The sequence below is a fragment of the Amblyomma maculatum genome, chromosome 10, assembly GCF_055883805.1.
Source record: "Amblyomma maculatum isolate TAMU_Amacu chromosome 10, ASM5588380v1, whole genome shotgun sequence".
Lineage (NCBI taxonomy): Eukaryota > Metazoa > Arthropoda > Arachnida > Ixodida > Ixodidae > Amblyomma > Amblyomma maculatum.
This window is the reverse complement of record NC_139353.1, coordinates 5943157-5967863: the sequence shown is the minus strand read 5'-3', so window position 1 is coordinate 5967863 and position 24707 is coordinate 5943157. Positions and strand designations below refer to the sequence as shown.

The 24707-nt window shown below is 50.2% G+C and overlaps 1 protein-coding gene and 1 pseudogene across 1 annotated transcript; one reads left to right on the top strand and one right to left on the bottom strand.

Moving 5' to 3' along the window:
- The first annotated feature begins 531 nt into the window (after positions 1–531).
- On the top strand, positions 532–2178 carry LOC146175446 (uncharacterized; annotated as a pseudogene).
- A 3233-nt stretch (positions 2179–5411) lies between these two features.
- LOC146175445 (CD151 antigen-like) lies at positions 5412–23645 on the bottom strand. Its single transcript, XM_084580811.1, has 4 exons — positions 23499–23645; positions 21122–21501; positions 8026–8194; positions 5412–5417 (listed from the first exon to the last, which is right to left on the bottom strand). The coding sequence occupies exons 1-4, from the start codon at positions 23643–23645 to the stop codon at positions 5412–5414; spliced, it is 702 nt and encodes a 233-aa protein (XP_084436937.1).
- Between the last annotated feature and the right edge of the window lie 1062 nt (positions 23646–24707).

Below are 24707 nucleotides of genomic sequence, written 5' to 3'. Positions count from 1 at the left end.
TGATAAGAAATCCAATGAAGTCTGTTGCCACATGAAGACTTATTGGGGCCATTTTTTCAACCTACAAAAGCTACACCAGTGTAGCAAATCTCCAATACCTCCGATGGTTTTTGCTACACTAGTGTAGATGGTGTAGCATTAATGGCCCTACTGATGCCTTAGGAGCAAATGGCATGCGCGGAGGCGACAAGGGGGTAAGAATCCTGCCACATTTAAGCCGTTCTTCCAGTTGCCGCTTCAGTGGCTGGACCATGACTTGCACGGATATGGAGCAAGCAGCAAGGCACAATTGTATATCCGGTCTTTATTAGCTCTCGTTAAGACATACACACATACTAAACCCTTATCTAGTCCGCACTTAATTACAATTATTTTTACTTATGACGTCACGTCCCGTCATGCGACCATCACTTAGGCGACATGTTCTGCGTTGCATGGAGCATATAAAACATATAACACTGCCTTATGAACAAGAGTGCCCAGACAAGAACCGAATAATTAATGTAGAAGAACGTAAAGGCACGGCACAGTATGGCGCACGTTCTATATTCCGACCTGGAAAGCATGCAAGTAGTGGAGCTGCTGGCTGCGAAGAAGCCAGTATTCGATGAAGCCACCGAATATGCTATTCGGAAGAAATTAGAAGAGCAAGAGCGAGCGTCTGTGATGCCCGCGAGCTCGGAACGGCAGGAACGCTTGCGCAGTGGAGACGCTGCTGACGGCCATGACCCCACTCCGGCGCCAAGCAAACAACTTCAACCGAAGCGTTGGGCACCAGAGGTGGTGCCCAAGTTCGGGACTGAATACTCTGTCGTCGTCATGGAACCCAGAGGAACGCTATTTGTCAAATTTCAAGGGTACTAATCAGATAGGAGAAGTTATATATGCTGCTGCCGGTATCGAACGCAAATCACAGGCGCTTGCAATATGGCCGGCCTGGGATCAAAACATAATCACGGTTGGAATTCGAGACGCAGAGCTTATTCGGCAAGTCCTCGCGGTCGAGAATCTGCGGATTGGCGTTCAAATGCAAGCGGTGCATGTCTACCTCAAGATGTCCGAAAATACGTATCGTGGAGTAATTCAGCCCCGCCGGGGTGGTGCAGTGGTAAGACGCCCAACTACTGTGCCGGAGTTCCCGGGTTCGAACCCGACCGCGGCGGCTGCGTTTCGATGGAGGCGAAACGAAGTGGCGTCCGTGTGCTGTGCGATGTCAGCGCACGTTAAAGATCCCCAGGTGGTCGAAATTACTCCGTAGCCCTCCACTACGGCTCCTCTTTCTCTCTTTCCATTTTCATTCCCACCTTCCTCCCTTCCCTTACGGCGCGGTTCGGGTGTCCACAGAGCAAGTGTGACAGTTACTGCGCCTTTCCCTTCCTGTGAACCAATTTTTTTTAATTCAAGTGGCTCCGAAAGTGTCAGAAGCAGATATTGCTCAAGCTATACTCGCCAGGCACTCCCGTGGTGGGCGTGAGGAAATTAGGAGAGTCGAACAGTGATTACGTTCGAAGGTCGTACAGTGCCGTTCAACGTGTTCTACTGGGGAAGGCTGTGCCCGTCCGTCTCTACCGGAAGACAACAGCTTGTACCCGCTCTGGAACAGTTGGGCATAGGGTGGATGTTTGCCCTAATCCACTAGAAAATACCTGCCAGGCCTGTGGAAACATCACCCAAGAGGAGGGTCACGAGTGCCAGCCCCGATACCTAGTCTGCCGGGGTGCCCATCTCACGAGCTCCGCAGACTGCACCTGGAAATACAGGAATCGTTCCGGAGCCAGGCGGAAGCCTGGTGGTGGGAACTACAGCAACCAGCGTGAATCCAGAGACAACCGGAGAAATTCAGGGCCTGGACCGCAACCGCGGAAGACCGCAACGAGAACCGCAACGGGGACGTCCCAGCAGGAGCCTGAAGGAAGCGGTCGTCCAGGTGACAAGAGGCTTGGAGGAGCCAAGTTGGAGAAAACCACAGGCAGCAAGGTGAGCTGGGCACGGGTTGTCGCTTCCCCGCCTCCCACGTTGGCTGTTGAAAAACTTCATGAGGAAAACAGTAGGTTAAAACAGGAGCTAACGAAGTATAAAAGTCAGGAACAGAGAATATCGGCAGAGGGTGAAAACATGCCAGAAACTCCTGGCAAATCTGTAATGGAGGAGGAATTAAGCTCCCCTCCCGCCTACTGAGCAGGCACTAACTCTTTTCCCTCAGGGTGCGAAAAAGGAAAAGGAGGGAAAAGTGGCGCCGGAGACCGATAAGGGGGCCACAGCGAAAGAAGCCAGGATTGAGGCGGTTGTCGAGAGATGTTTGGAAGCTCGTATAATGCAGAATATGCAGACGAGCCCCGAGGGAACTCTTCAAACTATATTATTAAGAAAAACGTTCAGGCAGCGATTGAGAGCGGCATTCAGGCAGCGGTAACCCCGTCTAATTAAGCTGCAAGTCTGAGCAACCACTTTCTTCTTCTTGTACAGATGCTGCTCGGACTGACAGGGACCACAGGAAAATTCGACCCATCTTCAATAGTACAGCACCATGCATCGGGAACGCTGGCGATCTATACGGCATCAAGAGCGACACCGCATCATGCTTCATACCCTGCTGACTGCCACGTCCACGGAAAGAGCACCGGCGAAGATTACATTGCCTAACCTGCACCGCCCCTTTGGTCAGCCAGTGTCAACAGTGACGTCAGAGGAAGCGTATAAAAGGCCGCCGCAAGCAAGGACCCCCTTTAGTGGGCTTGGTGGCACCTTGACGGACACCATGAGCAACCACTTTCTTCTTGTACAGGTTAGAAAGAAATTTCTTTTTGCCAAGTGTTACAAAAATGATATCTTCTTAGTGGTGCTACCAAGCCCTGAGTGTATCTTATGCTGTTTTTGTGATTCATTTCGAATAATCCGTTTGATGTTATTATTGCTAAAGGAAAATCCAGGTCCAGATACACTGGGTGAGATCTTGAAAGGCGTAACGGAAATAAAGTCATCACAGTGCGCTCTGGAAGAAGGATTGCATGGCGTTCAATCCAGACTGGCTGAGATAGAAGCTAAACTTTCATCTTCCAAATAACACCAAGATATACTAGAAAGATGCGAACAGCAGGTTGCCGAAGTGAACAAAGACGTGGGTAGGCTGAGCAAAAGATTGGATGATATGGAAAATAGAAGTCGCAGGAATAACATTATTGTTTACGGTTTGGAAGAGAAGAGCATTGAGAATAGTAAATATCTAGAACAAACAGTAGTTTCAGGTGTGCTCAAGGACAAACTTGGTGTAGAAAGCAGATTAGTTGAGCGTGTCCACCGTATAGGCAAGAAAAAAGGAAATAGTACAAGACCAGAAATAATAAGGTTTTACGACTTCGCAGAAAAAAATGACCATTCTTCGTAACTATAAGAAACTTAAAAACAGCTCTCTATCTATATCTGAAGACTTTTCGGCGTCGGTGCGTGACATACGCAGTAAACTTTGGCAGTCCTGTCAAATAGAACGAGACGCGAGGGTGCTAAGCCAACACTTGTTTTTGACAAACTTAAAATAAACAACTGTATGTATGGGATGGTGACGTACAAAAATGCAGGCTGCCTTTGGAAGATGTAAGTCACGACGACGCCGAGAAGTTCAATGCTAGCAGCGCGTGACAGAAGGGCGTTGTGAATCCACTTTGTGTGCTATGCTTTAACGCAAGGAGTATTGTTAACAAAACAAAAAAACTAGAAGATATCATTCTAATTCACTCACCTGATGTCATAACTGAAACGTGGCTACACGTCGGAAAATAATTCCACCCTCTTACTTTCTCATTCGCTCTGACCGCGTCGTGGAGGCAATAAAACAAGGGTTATCTTTTCGCAGAGAGCAAGGAATTGTAGATCATGAAAGTGCACAGTATACATCAATGAGTCACCTGTACTGATCGGCGGTATTTATAGGAAGCCAAATGCAACTGACGACTACATCACAACAATACACGATTTTCTTTGCGGAAGGTTGAAAGATCGTTCCAAGCCAATTCTTACTGGTGATTTTAATTTGCCTACTATTGATTGGAGTGCGTTGTCAATCGGTAGTCGAGATGTTAGTAGCTCTGAGCTGCTCTTGAACATGGCGTTTAGTTTTTCGTTATCTCAACTTGTCGCAGATCCTACGCGCACATTCAATATTGGACCTTGCTTTTATTTCCAACAACTTAACTGCCGATGTCAAGCTAGAAGAAGGCATATCGGACCATTAGCTGCTGCTGATAACAGTTTCTAGCGCGAATATTGATTTCAGAGGCGCGGCTCCCGAATCGCGTCTAGCAGTTAAAAACTTCGTTAAAACTTCAAGTTGGGTTAGTTGGTAATTTCTTGTTGGAATCATTTTGTAGCGGTAAAAACACAGACACAAAGAACACGAAACACAAGGGACACCCGCTAGACTGCAACTAGGTTTTACTGTACAAATACATGATATATATATATATATATATATATATATATATATATATATATATATATATATATATATATATATATATGACAATTAATAAGCACACACAGGTGCCTCGTCAATCACACATGGTCTCAACACCCCCCCCCCCCCCCACCCCACCCACGCACACACACACTCCCCACTCTCTTTCCTTCGTGGTATGCGATTACAAAGATAAATAATTTCATTTTTTTGCCAACGGGGAAGGGGTGCTAACACACATGTCGCCCGCCTTCCCTTGCGTTGGCAAAAAAAGAAATCTTCGTAATCGCATGCCACAAAGGAAAGAGGGTGGGGGTGTTTGTGTGTGGAGGGGGGGGGGGGACCATGTGTGATTGACGAGGCACCTGCGTGTGCTTATTGATTATATATATATATATATATATATATATATATATATATATATATATATATATATATATATATATATATATATATATCATGTACAGTAAATTTGTATATTTGTACAGTAAAGACTAGTTGCGGTCTAGCGGGTGTCCCTTGTGTTTGGTGTTCTTTGTGCCTGTGTTTTTACCGCTACAAAATGATCCCAACTAGCAGTTAAAGATTATAATGAAGCTGATGATGTTAGCATTATTGACTACCTTAAAAACTGTTTGGAAAATTTCTCTATTGAAACGCACGGCACAGTAAACAATCTATGGCTGAAACTAAAATACATAATAGCTCACTGTGAAAGAAAGTTTGTTCCCACCAGATTAATATTCGTACAAAACGTACAAACCCATGGGTCACACCGTAGCGTGATTCACCTAAAAAGAAAGCTACAAAGGATGCGAAAGAAAAAAACGCAATCCTGAAAATATCCGTCAGGTGTCTGAGCACCTGAGAGCTGCTATCCGACAGGCAAGAAACGTTTTCTTTTCAACGACACATGTAACTTTTATGTCACAGGCCCCACAAAACTTTTGGCGCTACCTATCTAGGTCTGAAAACAAAGTGACACAGATTGAAGTTAATGGAGCTGTTATCGACGAGGCACGTACGGTCGCCAACACATTTAATAGATACTATCAGTCCGTTTTTACGCGCACTTCAGCAATTGCAGGACGTGAACATGTGAGAGATATTTCTACTGGAGGTATCGATAGTGCACTAACTCTGAAAGGGATATTTAACTTGCTCTTACAACTCGACGTTAAAAAATCGCCAGGTCCTGACGACATTTTAAATGCTTTCCTCCGTCGTTACGCTGAGCAGTTAAGCCCTTTTCTTCATACAATTTTCACAGCGTCACTCCAAACAGCCACGCTACCAACCGACTGGCTCCGTGCGAAAGTTCTTCCGATCCACAAAGGAGGCAACAAACTACATGTTAACAATTACAGGCCGATTTTACTTACTAGTTGCATCTGTAAAATGATGGAGCATATAATATGCAAGGCAGTTACCACTTACTTAGAGGACAGCAATCTACAGACAGCATGGTTTTCGCAAAGGTCTTTCTACGGTAACCCAACTTCTCGAAATAACGCACGACTTTGCTACAGTAATTAACCCCAGACCAAGCTGACGCAATATTCATAGACTTCTCCAAGGCCTTTGACAGGGTGTCCCATTCGAAACTAAGTAACAGGCTAAAGGCTACAGGTATCAGCACTTACGTATTAGACTGGATAGCTGCGTATCTCTCAAACCGCACCGACAGTATGTCAAAATAGCTGAATGTGAATCTGAAGAATTAGATGTCTACTCCGGGGTTCCACAGGGGTCAGTGCTGGGTCCCATTCTCTTCTTAATATTTGTTAATGAAATTCATTCTCATGTCGAACCTAATATAATGGTAAGGATGTTTGCAGATGACTGCGTCATCTACACTACAGCGCGCACTATCAACGACCAGATATGCCTCAATTCTTCCTTAACTAACACCCCGCCGGGGTGGCGCAGTGGTTACGGCGCTAGACCACTGTTCCCAAGGACGCGGGATCGAATCCCGGCCTCGGCGGCCGCTTTTCGATGGAGGCGAAAAGCAAGGCGCCCGTGTGCTGTGCGATGTCAGTGCACGTTAAAGAACCCCAGGTGGTCGAAATTCCCGGAGTCCTTCACTACGGCGTCTCTCATAGCCTGAGTCGCTTTGGGACATTAAACGCCACAAACCAACCAACCAACCATCTTCCTTAACTGACATTTCCAGGTGGTGCCAAGAATGGGGAATGGCAATAAACATGAAAAAAAAAAAAAAAACCGCTTCCATGAGTATAACCCGAAAACGGGTTATACTCATATGATCTAATGGGAGTACAAGTAGCAGAAGTCGACATAGTTAAATATTTAGGGATTACCATGACAAACACAATGAAATGAGATGTACACATCAACGAAACGTGCATTAAGGCGTATAGACAGCTTGCATTCCTTTGGAGGAAACTTGCACGAGCGCCAGCTAAAGTAAAGCTAGCAAGTTATAAGTCCCTCATACGACCAATCCTTGAGTACGGCAGTATTATTTGGAATCCGCATCAAGTATACCTTAACAATCAATTAGAAGCGATGCAAAACAGAGACCTTCGGTTTATTTTTTAGCAGTACTCGCGGCATGCCTCAGCAACCGCGCTGCGCAACAGAGCAGACGTCCAAACACTGAACAGCCGGCGACGCATTGCTTCTTTAAAATTTTTTTACCTTATCTGTCATGATTATATAATATCAACAAACAAGAATACTTAAAACCACCATACAAACATTCAGCCAGAACAAACCATGACAGGACGATCAGGCCATTTATTACCTGCTGTAACACGTTTAAACATTCCTTCTTTCTGTCCATCATAGAAGCCTGGAATAATCTGCCACTCGACATTGTCTCCTCCACATCTGCAGATGAATTCATCACCAAGGTGGAAATATTTTTTACCCAGCAAACTACAACAATGTGAGCATTTATGCGGATGGCTCTAACAAATCATGGAGTGTGTTTCATGTGCATGCATCACCGGTATTAAGCGAAATACTTGATGTTCCTTGTTTTTCCGTTGTTGTTTTTTTTTTGTCTTCTAGGATGTATTGTAAACTGTATGTAAAATTGTGACTTTTTTACCCACTGTCAAAAGGCTTACAGTATAAATAAATAATAAAAAAGTGGCGACAAGGAAAAGGCTTAAAACTTGCTTCGACTGCTAGCGATACTCTTCCTATTTAGTATCTTTCCGCTATTTCCTCTCCTTTAGAGCCTTGAATAATGTTAGGCTGCCCACCCTCCCTCTTCTAGCGCACTACCACCAGATTTATTTCCTCCGCGTCTTCCCGAAAAGACTTCCCTGATCCTTTCCTTTTTCTGCGCTCATGTATAAAGGCACTGCCAAAACTTTGCATCAGAGGCGGAAGCCCTTTCTATCTCATGTAATGGTTTCCTAGGATTTAGACTTCGGTACTGACGGAGAAGAGTAACAGTAGACAACTGATTGCTTTCGAGGTACAGAAGGAAGGACGGCGAGACGTGTAAATACATGCGGTAAACCGACAGACGTTAGAGTGGGCAATAAAAAAAAGAAAGAAAAATCCCTTCGCGCCATTATGTTGGCCATGCCACCCACCATCCAGACGGCGACGCAGATGGCGCAGAAGAGCACGGACGGCATGATCATGTTGAGGTAGTCTACAAGCACGTCGCGGCAGCCCTGCTCGTAGTACTTGAAGCAGGCGCCCTCCGCGCTCTCCACCACGCAACAAGTGCGAGGAACGAACGCAGACGAGCCTTTCGACCTGTGGGGAGATTAAAAGAGGATCGATTGACTGATTTGATTGATTGCACTTCCGTGCAATTAGCGAGTGTTCCCTATTAGTCTGTCAAGCACTGCATCACGAGGGAGACAGGCAGCTCAATGCTACACTCCGCAGGGGTTTTCCCAGGAATTGAAATTAGGGTAAGGAGATGCTTAAAATTCACTCGGATGGGGGTGTAGAGGAAGCAGCGGCGGCCATTTTGGTGGACATCAGTGTAAAAATCCAAGAGTGCACTTAAGTTTGCTTAGGGGCAGTAATGCGAAAGCACATACGCGTCATCATATCTTCATATTTTAAATAATATTTAATTTAAATTTATTTTACTTTTTATTCATTTATTCGTTAATTTTAAATGCTTTTTATTTATTTAGTTCCCTAAACGACCTCCAACGTCCTTACGCTAGACAGGGACAATTTGGATACGTTTGCAGGAAGTCAGCGGTCAGCGCTCTCAACTGCTCGTGCGGACACGGAAGCCTGGCTGTTCCGAGACACGCGGGTGACACCACTAGACAAGAAATGCTTTCACATTAAAGTTTTGGAAGCACGCTGTACGCAGGTATGCGTACAAGTATGGCCGGACGCGCTGATCACAAAAAACTTGCACATATCTGCGAGTATAAGAACCTCCAAATTAGATTACTTAAATTATGTTTCCATGAGCTTAGACTCCTGCGCAGCTCCTTGAATCGATCACCTTTTCAATCCTGTCTCGGCCAGAATATTCGGCCGCGTCCTCAAGCACTCAATAGCTTTCGCTAGCGCAACAGATATTCGTGTATGCTTATTGTTACGGTGTGCATGCTCATAGACGACGAAGATGCGCTGGAGCAGTGAAAAACGACGACGCTGAAGCTATAGGCTCTGTTTGTCATGTGAGTGTGTCGCTGACGGCGAACTGTTGCGACAACGTCGGAGTGTACCTCATAACATTTTGGTGGAGGTGCAGGGTACGACACCAATACAACAATCTGGATCTCCGCAGTGGTTGCCAGCTTGGTGCTAGCACTATGCTGTCCGACGTAACCCCTTTTACAGCGGCATAACCAGCACCCATTGTCGTTGTGGCACAGCCTCGTGATCGGGGCACCTTTTGCGGCACCGATCATCGTCGACATTGAAGACTGGTTCGCTATGTACGAGCGCGCCAGTAAGCATAACAGATGGGATGCGACTCTGATGCTTGCGATCGTCAATTCTACCTGGTGGATACGGCGTGCGTCTGGTTCAAGACGCGCGAATAAGATGGGACATCCATGGGATGTGTGCAAACTGCAAAGAGATCTCTTTGGCAAGCCGATCGGGCTCAAGCTCGGCGCTAAAAAGGATCGAACTAGCATCGCGAGCACAGTCGTCGACGGAATCATACCTGTCGCACATACAAGACGCCTTAGCTCTATGCCGCAAAGTGGACAGCAACATGTCCGAGTCTTACAAGGTAGGCCATATCTTTAAGGGAATTGATGACGACGCTTTTAACCTTCGCCTTTGCAAATGTTGTCACAGAAGCCAGTGAAACTGGTTCAGCAGGTTTACTTACACCTAAGTAAAAGCACCAGCAAGATAAGGCACGGAACCGACTGTCGGGCGAGCACCGAGAGCGAAGAAGACGAGCACGTGCCAGTCTCTCGAGCTCGCCACATGGCGGCGCCACTAAGATAACATTGCTAAGAAACATTGCGGCATTGCCCCTCCTGGTGGAAAAGGCATCGTCCCGATGCCAAGTGGCGAGGTGGAGGATAACCGTAGTCGGCGAGGATGCGCGTTCACTTGAGTAGTTAAAGGAAGCAAAGAAAAAAAGAACACATGTAGCTTGACTTAGCGGGAGTAGAAGGGCTTCATCCTGGCGACATGTACGACTTCCGATTGTGCTTGCCGTCAGGATGAGCGAACAGTTCCTTGAGGGGTCACTTCGTAGGTGACGTCGCTGAGTTTGCGTTGTACTTCGTACGGGCCGAAGTAGCGGCGCAGAAGCTTCTCGGAGCGATCCCGCTGGCGAACAGGTGTCCACACCCAAACCTGATCGCCAGGGTTGTAAATTACCTCCCTGTGACGAAGGTTATACCGTCGAGCATCGTTAACTTGCTGTGTCCGGACTCTCAGTCTGGCGAGCGGCCTCGGCATGCTGCACGAATTGGTCGGCACCGGCAATCGATGGATGGGCAACATCTGGCAGTAGCATTGCGTCCAGCATGGTGACAGCTTCGCGACCGTGCACCAAACGAAACGGTGTAAAGCGGGTAGTTTCCTGGACTGCGGTGTTATAGGCAAATGTTGCATACGGTAGTATCTGGTCCCAGTTCTTATGGTCTTCGTCAACGTACATAGAAAGCATATCGGCGATGGTCTTATTGAGTCGCTCAGTAATTCCATTCGTCTGAGGGTGGTGGTGGTAAGCTGTTGTTCTGTGATGACAAGTGCCACTGAGCCGCATCCCTTCCTGGGTTAGAGCTGAAGTAAATGCCGTGCCCAGTTAAAACGATCGAAGGGGCACCGTGACGAAGGACCAGATTAAAGATGAAAAAGTTCGCAATATCAGTAGACGTGCCGCTGGGGAGTGCTTTCGTCTCACAATAGCGGGTTATAGATAATCTGTGGCGACTATAATGTACCTGTTGCCCAATGATGACGTAGGAAACGGCCCGAGCAAGGACATACCGATTTGGTCAAAAGGTACTCGCGGAGGAACAATAGGCTGCAGCAGGCCGGCCGGCTTGACAGGTGGTATCTTTTGACGTTGGCAATCACGGCACGTCCTAACATAGCGCTGAACCATGAGCGGTAAGCTTGGGCCAGTAGTACTTTTGTCGTATTCGTGCCAAGGTGTGCGAAAAAACGAGATGTCCGGCAGCAAGCTCGTCGTGGCATGCCTGTAAAACGTCGGTACGGAGAGGCGTTGGGACAACCAGCAGATACTGAATGTCTGTGGAAGCGTAGTTTTTCTTGTAGAGGACGCCGTCACGCGAGCAGAACGACGACAGGTCACGCGTGAAAAGGCGAGGCGGCGATGAGGCGGTTCCTTCGAGGTAATCGATGAGGGGCCGCAGTTCGGTCTCGTCTCGCTGCTGTTGAGCGAGATCTGGCGTCGAGAGAGCGCCGAGAAAGACGGAGTCATCTGTCTCACTTGAAGAACAAGGGATAGGGTCTCGGGATAGGCAGTCAGTGTCACTGTGTTTCTTGCCGGACTTGTACACAATAATGACGTCGAACTACTGTAAGCGGAGACTCCAGCGGGCTAACCTGCCTGAAGGATCTTTAAGGTTCGCTAACCAACAGAGTGAGTGGTGGTCGCTGACCACTCTAAACGGCCGACCATACAAATACGGCCGAAATTTTGTTACCGCCCACACAACTGCAAGGCACTCCTTTTCAGTAGTAGAATAATTCGCTTCGGAACGAGACAGGGTGCGGCTGGCGTAAGCAATCACCCGCTCAACGCCTTCTTGCCACGAGAACTGCACCGAGGCCAACGTTACTGGTGTCGGTATACAATTCTGTGTCGGCCTCCTCGTCGAAGTGGCCAAGTACGGGCGTTGTTTGAAGGCGCTTGCGAAGCTCCTCGAAGGCCATTTGCTGCTCGTCGGCCCAGATGAAAGGCTGGTCGTCCTTTGTTAGACGAGTCAATGGTTCCGCTATTCGGGAGAAGTCGTGCACAAATCTCCTGTAATATGCACAGAGGCCCAAAAACCGACGCACGAACTTTAATCAGTGGGGGTCCGGAAAGCAGCTACGGCAGCCGTCTTCTATGGATCAGGGCTAATTCCCTCAGCACTCACGACGTGACCCAGGAACTTGAGCTGTTGGAATGCAAAGTGGCATTTTTCTGGTTTTAGTGAGAGTCCAGCCCCGCGGATGGCATTTAGCACGGCCGTCGATCGTTTGAGGTGCTCTTCGTAGGTCGCAGAGAAAATGACAACGTCGTCAAGGTAGACGAGGCACGTAGACGAGGCACGTCTGCCATTTCAGGCCGGCTAGGACAGCGTCCATCATTCTTTGAAAGGTTGCGGGAGCGGAACACAAACCGAATGGAAGCACCTTAAATTCGTACAGTCCGTCAGGAGTAATGAATGCGGTCTTTTCTCGATCACGTTCATGGGCTTCGATCTGTCAGTACCCACTGCGTAGATCGAGCGATGAAAAGTATCGGGCGTGGCGGAGTCGGTCGAACGAGTCATCGATTCGAGGCAATGGGTATCCTTTTTCGTAATTTCGTTAAGCCTCCTATAGTCGACGCAGAATCTGAGTGCTCCGTCCTTTTTAGCGACCAGCACAACTGGTGAGGCCCATGGGCTTGTGGACGGCTGGATCACATCATCGCGGAGCATTTCATCAACCTGCGCCCGAATAGCCTCTCGTTCTTTCGGCGATACTCGGTAGGGGTGTTGGCGGATAGGGCGCTCGGTGGGATCAACTAAAATTCGATGTTTGGTTACTGATGTCTGCTTCACTTTGAAGTGACGGCAAAGCAGTCAAGGTAGGTTTCCAGAATTGCTTGAAGGCGGCGTTTCTGGTTAAGAGACAAAGCAGGATTCACGTCAGTTTGAACAGTATGTCCAGTGCTCTCGGGAAGGTTCTCGTTGGCCAGCGAAAGGGCGCAATGGGCGGATGGCGCACTGACTTCGTCAAAATAAGCGATAGCTGTACCTCGCGGTAAATGGCGGTATTCGGTACTAAAGTTCCTTAAACGTAGTTCAGGTCGTTTATTTCTCAATGCAAAGACCCCCCGAGCGACGCAGACTTGTAGGCTCAACAATAAATTCACGTTGGTTTCCGCGAGGCCTTGAAAGGCAGAAAGGGGGGGGGGGGGGGGGGTCGTCGCACTGCATTGTAACAAACAAGCTGGTGCGTGGAGGTAGAGTGACATGGTCGTCGCACACTCGGAAAACTGGCTTGCCAGTGTGGTCGTCGCTGTGCTGTCTGTACTCGTAGGAAATTGCGCGGCGAATGGAAAAAGTCACCATGAAGTCACGGAGATCGATTATTGCGTCGTTTTCTCTAAGAAAATCAAGGCCGAGAATCAGGTCCTTGGAGCACTCTGCTAGCACAACAAAGCAACACGAGAAAGTTACGTGGTGTCGTGGTGAAACTCGACACGAGCGGTGCACACTCCGAGCGGCGTTACCACATGCCCTCCGGCTGTCCTTATCGGGGATCCGTGCCAAGGAGTCAGGACTTTTCGCAGAATGGTAGCAAGGCCATGACTCATAACGCAAAAATCAACGCCGGTATCTACAAGGGCAGTCGTGTTGTGGTTATCAACGACGATCGGTATCTCGGCGGAATGACTCTTACCCTCGACAAAGTGCGGCGTGTCAGGGATCGTCGGGCTGACGGGTCGTTCGCTGCGTCGAATTACGGCGTCGAAGGTAAGCTTCTGTGATCGTCGGGAGGTCGTCGGACTCGTTGGTCGTGCGGTGCGTCGATTTGGGGCGTCGGAGGAAAGCTCTGGCGATCGTCGAAAAGTGGTCGGACTGTTGGTCGGAGCGAAGGTTCGGAGGTCGGTCTGTGTGATCGAATCGGTGAACGGAGGATGTTGGTCGTAGTGTACATCGACGGCGGCCCTACCCCCGAGGGTCGCCGTCTTCAGTTTTCCCGGTGCGGACTTGGGGACTGCCCGAGGGAAGAACGGCGGTAGGTGGAAAACTGCCTCGGCGGTGGTGACCTGGACTGGCGTCGCTGGAGGGACGCAGGTGGGACGTGGTCGCTGAGGTATTGGTCGATGTCCCGAGGTCGTTCGCCATAGCGCGGCCGAGGGGCATCCAGGGAAAATCCGCGCAAGCGCATCCGACGGTACGGGCAGATGCGCAGAACGTGACCGGCTTCGCCGCAGTGAAAGCACAAAGGCAGATTGTTCGGCGTGCGCCACGCGTGTGCTTTGCGAACGGGTGGTAGAGCTTCGGGCACACCAGTCGAAACTGGATATTGGGGTGGAGGACGAGCGGGAGGAGCAGGGTTGCAGGGTGCCGATGGTTCAGGCGCAGGGTACGCAACACGTCGCTGTACGTCATGATTTGTGGCGCAGGCGGCTGGGGTGACGGTACTGATGGCACTGCTTGGCGGAGCTCTTCGTGCACAATATCCGAGATGCCCCCAATACGTGGATGTTGTTCGAGAGAGGGCAGCTTTTGCAGCTCTTCGCGCACGATTCTTCGGATAAGTTCGCGAAGGGCTTCCCTGTCGTTTCCGGCCATTGGCAAGCGGAAGTCTATGGCAGCGATGTTCGCATGGCGATCAAAATGTACAAATCGCTGATTCAAGGCACTCTCGATGCTTGTTGCTTCTTTCGTAAAATCAGCAACAGTACGTGGAGGGTCACGTACAAGGCCAACGAACAGCTGCTCCTTGACGCCTTGCATAAGGTGGCGCACCTTCTTTACCTCCGACATGGACGGATCCGCCCGGTTGAAAAGGCGAGTCATTTCTTCTACAAACATGGCGACGCTTTCATTAGGCCGCTGTGCTCGGGACTGTAGAGCGAGTTCGGCCATCTCTTTTCTTGTATCGTTGCCGAATGTTGCGAGCAGCTGCCGCCGGAAATCCTGCCGGGAGGAAATGGTAGCCTCATGGTTTTCGAACCACATCTTGGCGGCATCTTCTAGTGCGAAATAAACATTCTGCAATTTCCGCTCCTCGTCTCACGCATTAAACACAGCGACCCGGTTGTAGCTGGTCAGCCAGTCCTCAACGTACGTCTTCGAACTTGTCGCCATGAAACGGCGTGGGCATACGTGGAATATGGCAGATCAGCTGCTGGGCACTCACGGGAAGCTGAGTGGTCTGAATTGCCGCTGTAGTCATCGTGGTTCGCAGTGGGGAAACAAGAGGACCACACTCGGTAGCTAAGCCTCTTAAGCGACGGCTCGCCTTGTGCACAGGTGTGTCCACGGTGTGTAGATGGGCGTGGGGGCAGCCAGAGGCTCTTCGTACATGGGATCTACCCCGCACCTCCACCAAGAATGTGACAGAAGCCAGTGAAACTAGTTCAGCAGGTTTACTTACACCTAAGTAAAAGCACCGGCAAGATAAGGCACGGAACCGACTGTCGGGCGAGCACCGAGAGCGAAGAAGACAAGCACGTGCCAGTCTCTCGATCTCGCCACATGGCGGCGCCAGTAAGATAACATTGCTAAAAAACATTGCGGCATATGAGGATCGATCGACTCCATCCTCGAGGTATGTCGGCGGCTGCAGCAAGCTGAGCACCATCGTACTGCTCCCCGCTTCGACTGCTTGCCAAAGACGGCTTTCGTGCGAGGATCTGCCAACACTGCAGCAGTCGTCCCACTCGGCAAACTTGACCAGGATCGTTCGCAGAGAGTTGGAGGCTATGACCCCCGTTGCCTTCAACCCTCAGCCTGCGGACGCTACTATAGCCCTGATCCAATTTATTGGCCAGAAATTCGCGACTATGGGCCTCAATGTGAACTTAAGCTTCAACTCTGGTCAGCCGGCCGTCCTCCTTCCCGACGCGATATATAGTTACCGCAACCCGGGAGAATGGCAAACATCGGTCGACCGACCCATCTGTTCACTTGTCGGCCACATTTCTCGCCATTGCCGCATCCGTTGGGTTTCGCCGCCATGCTCTCGCTATTATTCTGATCGCAGCGCCGACTACCCCTCGCCTCAATATGGGTGATGCCAGCTCCATTCATCGAAGGCCTTATCGAGTCTCCCTTGCTGAACGCCACGTGGTACAGAAGGAGGTCGACAAGACGTTGAGTAACAATGCTATTGAACTTTCCTGCACTCCCTGGGCGTCCCCTGTAGTTGTAGTCAAAAAGAAAGATCAAACTTGGAGATTCTGCGTTACCTACCGCCACCTTAATCGGATAACTAAAAAAACATTTTAGCATCTCTCGTGAATTGACGGCGCTTTTGACTGCTTGCATAGCGCCAGCTATATTTATTTTATCGGCATGCGTTAGGTGGCTACTGGAAAATTGGTGTCGACGAACGGGATCGCGAGAAAATCACATTTATTACCCTTGACGGCTTGCACCAATTTAAACCCATGCCATTTACCCTCTGTAACGCTCTTGCGATCTTCGAGCGTATGATGGAATCGCTTCTCCGTGGCTTCAAACGGACGACCGCTTTGGTTCTTTCCAACCCCACAGGACTCGTTCAGGCATCTACCGTATATCGGCTGTCGCGGAGGTTCGCGGACTGCGCGCCCTTCTTTAACTTGCGTTTGGACTCCTCTACTTTTTTTTTTCAAGCACTGTCCATATTAACGAGACAAAAATACATGGGCCCAAGAGGGCCGTGTGCATTCTTCCCCTGTCCATTGTCCAGATAGCGAGTTTCCATATTAACGAGGCACAAATACATTGAAAAGGTTTCGTCCCCAGAAAAACTGTCTATAATTCGGGTCGTCCATATTAACGGGGGTCATATTAACGGTGCACGACTGTAATGCTCACAGGCTCGTCGTGAGTCTGTTATTGTTCTCGATTTCGGGTCCGCGGCGGCCAATGCCAACGCAATGGCGACCTCCTCTGCCTTCGCAGAATTTCGGACTCGACAAAAAAGCCCGTTCACGTTGAGGTCTTGGTGAACAACAGTTGCCGTATAGAATCCGGAGGGCGACGGCCCTGCCATGTCTATATAGACCCCTGTGCCTGTCCTGTGTTGATGTTCGAGTGCCCGATTCCGTGCTGCTCGTCTACCTTCATGTGTTTGCTTATCTATGTTTCGAGGGAGTGACTGGACCCAGAGCTGCAGGCGGAGCCCAGCTGCCGTTTGCGAAAGTCGCGTGTATTTGTTCACTAGATGAGCCTCCCGTAGTTCCTGGTAGGAGTTATACACCCCCAGTGCTGACAATCTCGCGTTAGAGGTGGCAACCGGGAGATCCAATGCTCGCTTTGTGACCTTCCTAATTATGACATCAATGCGTTCTTAGTGTTGTTTCGTGGTGCGTAGGTACGGCACGGAGTATAGGATCCTGCTGGTCACAAAGGCATGGGCGAGCCCAAGCGCGTCCCTGCCACGTGACCCACCGCGTTTGTTTGAAATGCGGTGGATCATACGTCCGACCTGTTCGCCTACTCGCTTGAGTTTGACGAGGGTAGACTCCGATCTGAGACTATTGTGAATTAATAAGTCCAAGATCCGGAGCTCCTGTCTCTGATGGGACTTCCCGTCAGCGAGATGTGTAGACTCGTGTTATCTTTTGGGCGTGATCAGATATGTAAAAGTTCAGATTTCGCGGGAGCGCATTGGAGTCCTCGGCCAGCGGCGTACCCATCAACTATTGTGGCGGCCCGCTGAAGATGGTCCTCCATGTCTCCAAGGCTCCCCTCGCTCGTCCAAATTGTGATGTCGTCCGCGTATAACGCGTGACGGATGCCTTCCACCCGGGCCAATTGGTGTGGAAGCTGCATATCATTGCTATAGTGAAGAGGATGTTGACAAGACCGCCCCTTAGGGTGTGCCCCGTGTTCCCATGGTGTAAGGTCCCTGCTCCTCGTCCTCGATCCTGAGGAGGGCTTGGCGCTTCGAGAGAAAATCCCGAATGTAGGCGAAGGCATTGTGCCCACAGTTAGTTTAACTCAAGTTAGACAGGATTCTGTCATATGGGATTGTCACATATCCCCTTCAGATCGGGGGCGAGGATGGCCTTGTCATTTTGGCGCATGGCAGTGGGTCTGATTATGTCTCGGTGTAATTGGAGTCGGACATCCTGTGCCGACATGTGCGGGTGCAACCCGAACATGGTGTCGGCAAAGAGGCCCTTGGACTCCATGTATGAAGAGAGGCGATCCCTTACCATAGTCTCCGTGAGTTTGTCCACACACGATGTGAGTGATATGGGCCTCAGGTTGTCTGTGTCCACCGCCTTCCCTGGTTTCAGAATGAAAGTGACCAAATAGGTCTTCCAGTCTGGGGGGAGTGGACGCCCGTCCCAGATCTGATTAATGTACTCCAACAGATATAGGCATGCCGAGTTCGGAAGATTCGATAACAGTTTGACTGCTATACGACCTCGACCCGGAGCAGTACCTCGCCTCATTTTGGCTGGCGCTACCTTCAAGTCACGCTGCTTGAAGGAGGCGTCGATTTGGAGGTTAGGCCTTCCCGAGTACTCGTACTCGCGCCCAATTGTGTCTTCCATACGACAGAGGTACCTGTCGCACAGCGTGTCCGCTAGTTGAACCGTTGTACCATCGTACCCTAGCAAAGCCCGCCGGAGCTGTCTCTGCGTCTCCGATCTCGTCTGCGCGGGTCAATGAGGCTGCGAAAGAGGCGCCAAGTCTCTCTCGAGCTCATTTGACGCGCTGTCGAGTTACAGCATTTGATCAAATTTGGTTCTGTGAGCTGGCCGCGGCCTGCTCAGTAAGCCCGGCAATGCGAGCCTTGAATTTTCGATTTAGTTTCTGTTTCTTCCACCTTCTCGTTAGACTCCGTCGTGTCTCCCACAACAAGTGCAGGAGGTGGTTGTCCACTGCGGGGATATCTTCTGTAGTCTGAATGGTGATGACATGCTGTTGTATTTTGTCACTTGGCATAGCCGCCGGTGAAAAGCACGGGGGGAATTGCTTGCATTCGAAAGGGGAGCCAGTTGGTCAATTTGGCCTCCCTCCACTTTTTCCGATGTGCCTTCGCCAGAAGGGTGATCCTAAGAAGGTAGTGATCGCTGCCATGAGAGTACCCCAGGTTCTCCCAGGTGGCGTATTCAGCATTCTTGAGGAGAGATAGGTCAGGGCACATATCCCGCGTCACCGAGTTGCCCACGCGTGTGGGACAAGCCAGGTCCAGACGAAGCGTTGAGATGATCTCCGCCAGCTTGCGTCCTCTGGCCTTTTCGTAGTGGTAGCCCCAGTGAAGGCAGGGGGCGTTGAAGTCTCCAACAATCACTAGCGGGTCTCGGTTAGCCAATTTGATCGCACGGAGAAATAAAGGGGACATCCTACCCCGTGTTGATAATTCGTCAGGCAGAGGCTCCAACATCTCCGGCGAATGTACGGCCGGGCTGAGTTCCTATGAGCCTATGGTGACCTGCTGAGGTATCACCTTCACCTTCCGCCTACGAGTGTCGGGTCGCAAAGTACCAGCCCGGATTCAGCCCAACCGAACGTCAAGCTTCTCCTGCTAACACCCCCTTCGCAGGCACCGGTGCTGCTCCGCAAGGCAGTGGCGCATTGCCAAGAAGCATCGGCGGTCAACTTGTTCCAACACGCCTGAAATTCCAGACACCCGGTCACCGGTCCCCTGGCGGCGTCGCCTTCCGCCGTAGTAGATTTGAAGAGAGAGATCAGAACGCTCGCTGTTTGGAATTCTCGGGCCGCCGTCACGTGCTGCCTTCGGATTGGACTATGAGTGCCAGCGGCTTTTCCAGGCTATATAAGGAAGCGCACTGCCTCTGGAGACCGAGAGGAGGAGGAGGGTGGCTGCTCCTGGCCCTACGGGGCTGGGAATGGTAGGCCCGCCTGCAACAGGTGAATGTACCTGTTGTAGGCCGTCATTGCACCCGCCATCGCTCAGGTGGCAGACGACGCGGCTGTTGCGCCGCGCGGTTTTCTGTCGCTCTCTTCTTTTTCTTTCTTCTCTATATATTTTCTCCTCTGTCCGCACGAGGCAGCGGAGGTGGCTCAGCTCCAGAGCCAGTAGCAAGCCAGTGTATTTTATTTTCCTTCTTCCTACAGTCGCAATAACAACAACAGACAGAGACCTTCACGGGCGTTCATCGAGTGCCATGCCGCTCGCAAGAGGGGACGCGTCGTAGTCTCCGCCGCCGTCGCTGTGCGACTACAGTGCGACTACAGTGTCTAGCTTGTAGTAATCGACCCCCATGCCAATTTGCTACAGATATGCCCTGTACAGCGTATAAAGACGCCTTGTGTTCATCTCTTCGACGCTGTCTCGGTTTCATCGCTACCGCCAAAAAAGCAGGCAGCTCTCGATCATGAAACAGGTGCAGTGAGCTACGGGCCATACTCCTGCGGCGCAACAATGCCAATGACCGTGTGCGAGAAAACAGGGGCACAATTTAAGGGACTATAGATTAAGCTAGTAGCAAAGTGAATGGACACGAATGAGGATCCGCAACTGAGGTAGCGGACAAACAGGAGCCGCTGTCGTGTCATACTCCAAAAATAGAGTAAATGTTCCCCCAATTTTTGCGGTTGAATTATAGCCGCATTGCTTTCTGCCATTCTTGAACTTCTCCTACGCATCTGCTTTTGAGCCATGATCGCTTTTTTTATTCGACTCCATCTGTTTTGAATTGAGAGTGGCCCAAGTGATCCCTACACGCATCTGCCATCGCTATGTCCGAACTACGAAGAGACGAGAAGACCTAGCTGAGGAAATTCCACCGAGCGAGAGGGAGAAAACATAGTAGAATAAAAGTAACGATTTGTAACATCCCCTGGTCATAACTTCTAGACCAATCATGCAATAGAACTCATTGCCATTACCGAAATTTCGCAACTACGTATGTACGAGATTTTTGTCGTACGTTGTCAAAAGCTATTTTTCGATTCATTATTTTGCCTCTTATTTTGGATTTTGGATGCTTGTGACGTCATTATAATCGACAAACTAATCAGCGTTGACTGCCAGCTGTGGTATCGAATTACAAATTGCATTCCCCGGCGATGCATCTGGTAGTACAGCCTGAATGATGATAATTATGGTGATGATAGCTTAATCTTCGTTTGACTGAGCCAATTAAGTTTGTGCCAATGACAGTAAAGTAGTGATGATGACAATAGGCGCGCATCGACCTCTCTCCAAGGGGGGTGGGACAACGTTGATCGTTCATGCCTTTGGAGCATAGGGAATAAACTGCGGCAAAGTTTTCACCCCCCCCCCTCCTCCTCCCACTCAGCACCCCGTCACGCACTGACCCACTTTTTCTTCCTCTCTGACCGCTTTAACACATTGACGACTAGGGCTCACTTGCGACCCCCGAGGACGGCGCCCGCCGTGGCCATGGTCCAGTCGGTGTAGTTTCTGACGCCGCAGCACTTGAACTCTTGGTGCAGGCTGTCCAGCTTGTCTCGCGACGAGGCGTCCACAAAGTACTGGTACATGGCGTACTTGAGGTCTTCGTCCACGTCCACCCTGGCCTGCATCACGTAGCGGTAGACGACGGCCGAGCTGATGATCACGTTGGCCATGACCACCAGCGCCATGGCGCCGTAAACGCCGCATCCGCGGGCGCCTCGCTCGGCCGACGCGCCGTCGCTGCTACGCCTACGCAGACGCCAGGAGACGTACAGTCCGAACATGGCCACCACGAACAGCACCAGGCCGCTGGTCACCAGGAAGTGGGAGACCTGCGCCGCCGCCGCTGCCGCAGATCGGTATAGTAGCTGTTGCAGAACATCCCTGTCTGGGTGGCGTTTACGGACGTTACGCCACATGATGAAACTATACCGACAATAAGCTTGCACGTTGTCATGCGCCGATTTGAAAAGGAATGTGAGCCCCGCCATCATGAGCTGGTAGTTCCACATTGAAGTGACAGCCACTCTCGCTACATTCTTTTTTGCTTCCCTGCAAAAATGCACGACCTGTAAATATATTAGGGATGAAGCCAATCGTGTCACTTGCATTCCGTCACTCGCGGCTTTTATTGGGTCATATGATGACATAACCGCCTAATAAAGAAAAAAAAAAGATGGGAGCGGGGAGCACTTAATATTTAAGGATACCTTTAAAGGTGTTAAAGTCTCCCTGTATTCGCGAGCATGAACTTTGAACTTGCTTAAGTTGTGCCTTTGTTATGTCACATATTAGCACACAGTCATAAGAATTAAGGATCACGCTATGTGATTGAAAGCACCCGCCACATAGAAGCCTTGCTTAACCACGCAGGCCGCAGGAATACGCTGCGTGGCCTAAGCGTATACCATGTCTGAGTCGGAATGCAAAGCCTCCCAGAAGGTACGATTTCCCTCCTATGTAAAATGAGAATCCCAAGGTGGCATCTAGATTCTGCCAAATCGGCCATGTGTCACATGACCTCGTGACGTCACATAACCATATGACAAATGAGTGCATGCCTGGCCGTGTCAGCCGCCAGTGTCGCAACATCAGCAGCAACATTAGCGCTCACTTGCAAGTTCTGCAGTTCTCTGAAATTTTTCGCTTACAATGCCGACGCCGGATCCTCTGTAGAACGGGACACTAAATACTATCGCGTTAAATGTTGATCTCATTTGCATTCGAGGCTTATCGCAAAATATTTATGGTGCACAAAGTAACGCGCCTACGCCAGGTATAGCTAGGCCAAAAACACGTGTGCGCCCGCGTTTGTACCATTGTTACGTTTTCTTGCTTTATAGGTTGTGGGATTCTCTACGGGGCTACGGCTCCGCTCTCAGAGCAAACAACGCTCCGCTAGCTCAGACCACAGTGGTGGCTCCAAGAACCACACGAGCATCGAGGACCAAAGTGTTAACCGGTTTAATGGCTTCCTCGGCCGCGCGCGCGCGCGATCAAGCAACGCTGTTGACTTGATGCAAGTCCGTCTCTCTTCCTAGACGCGTCTGTTCAGCTGGCCCGTTCTGTCAGCACTGTCGAGCTCGTTGCACACACCACACAGGCACTCACTACTACTACTACTACTACTACTACTACTACTACTACTACTACTAGTAGTAGTTCTGCGGGATAATTTTGGGGGTGGGGTGGGGATACCGGACACGGGTTATGCCGGCCTTATGTCGCGGCGGCACTCTTGGTGTCCGGGGTCGCACTCTCCCCGAAACCACACCCAGCCAACACACACAGCGCACGCTTCCCTCGCCACAGCAGTCGAGGGAGAGAGGGGAAGGAGGCGGCCACGTGATCTGGAGAGGAGAGGCCGCGCTTCACCCTCGCCGCCGCGTCGTAGCCAGGAGGGGAAGGAGCTGTGATATGTGCCTTCTCACAAGGTATACTTTATACATACACAATATTGAGAGAAGACATCAAATTTCTCCATAAACTTTTTATGTCGGTGAGTGCGTTTATCATGGTCAACAACACAATACCTGCCAAATTTCAAGCCATGCTGATCGACTTTCACATAGCCTGACTGATAGTCCCCCCCCCCTCTCCCTCCACCCAAGATGCCAGGAATAATTAGGGCTTTCAGAACATTATGCACGTCATGGAAGTGGAATTCAACGTGATCTCAATCAAGCAATCAATCGTTCGATCGATCGATCGATGAGAACCTGAGTGAGATTCCAGTGACAGCCTGCCTAGTATATGCGCACATGCCAGACACGTAGAATATAAATTAGAGAGCTTCATTGGTGATCAAGAGCCGGCGCGTACTACGTACCAGTGAGAGGTGGTGTCCGGGCATCAAGGCGAGGATGTGTCTCTTCCAGCGGACGCCAAAGCCGGCGCCCAGCACCGCCACGCCGACCGCCAGACCGGCGACCATGGCATTGCCCCAGAAGAGCCCGTTGGCCAGTATGAGCCGCATGCCTGCACCGCGGCACCGCCACTATGCGCGATCGGAGACCACGCTGGCGTACTCAGCGAACCGTTGCAGCCATTTCTTCGTCTTCGCTCCGTTTTGGCTGCTTTTTTTTTTCATTGATCACGGAGATTTAATGACTGATGATGATGTTTTAACTCGAATGGCAGACGACGACGAAGTGCTGGACTCGGTGAAGAACGAAGACGCTGAAGCTAGGCTCTGCACGGTCCTGAGAGTGTGTCCCTGACGGCGAACTGTTGCGGCTACGACCTCGTAACCTCGTGTTGTGCCTCGTAACATCTTGGTGGAGCGTGCAGGGTACGACACCAATACTACATGGATTTCCGCAGTGGTCGCCATCTTGGTGCTAGCTCTACGCAGTCCGACGCAGCCCCTTCTACAGCGGCACAACCAGCGCCCACTGTCGTCATGGCGCAGCCCCGTGATCCGGACACCTTTTGCGGCACCGATGACGTCGACATCGAAGACTGGCTCATAATGTACGAGCGAGTCAGTAAGCACTACCGATGGGATGCAATATTGATGCTTGCGAACGTAATTTTCTACCTCGCTGGTACGGCGAGGGTCTGGTTTGAAACGCACGAAGAAGATCTGACATTCTGGGACATATGCAAAGAAACTTCGGAATCTCTTTGGCAAGCCGATGGGACGCAGACTCGGCGCTAAAAAGGGCCTATCATCGCGAGCACAATCGTCGACCGAATCATATCTGTCGTACATACAAGACGTAATAGCTCTATGCCGCATATAGTGAACAGCGTCATGCCCGAGTGACAAGGTGCTTTTTTGAGAAATAAATTGAGAAATAACTCAATCAATAAGTACGGTATCTTTCTGTCGACGCTGAAGAGCTTGTCCTCTCTGAGGACGTGCTCAGTCAATAATATCGACTGCGCTCCGGTCTGGAACAATGAAAACGCAAACTTCAAACGCAAACTCTTCAAGCGCATTTTTATGATGGCCACTCTTCTTTCTGATGTGGCTAATAACGTCTACGGTGAATGCCGGTTCTGAAAATGAAGTCTCTGTTCAGAAATTTCTCCT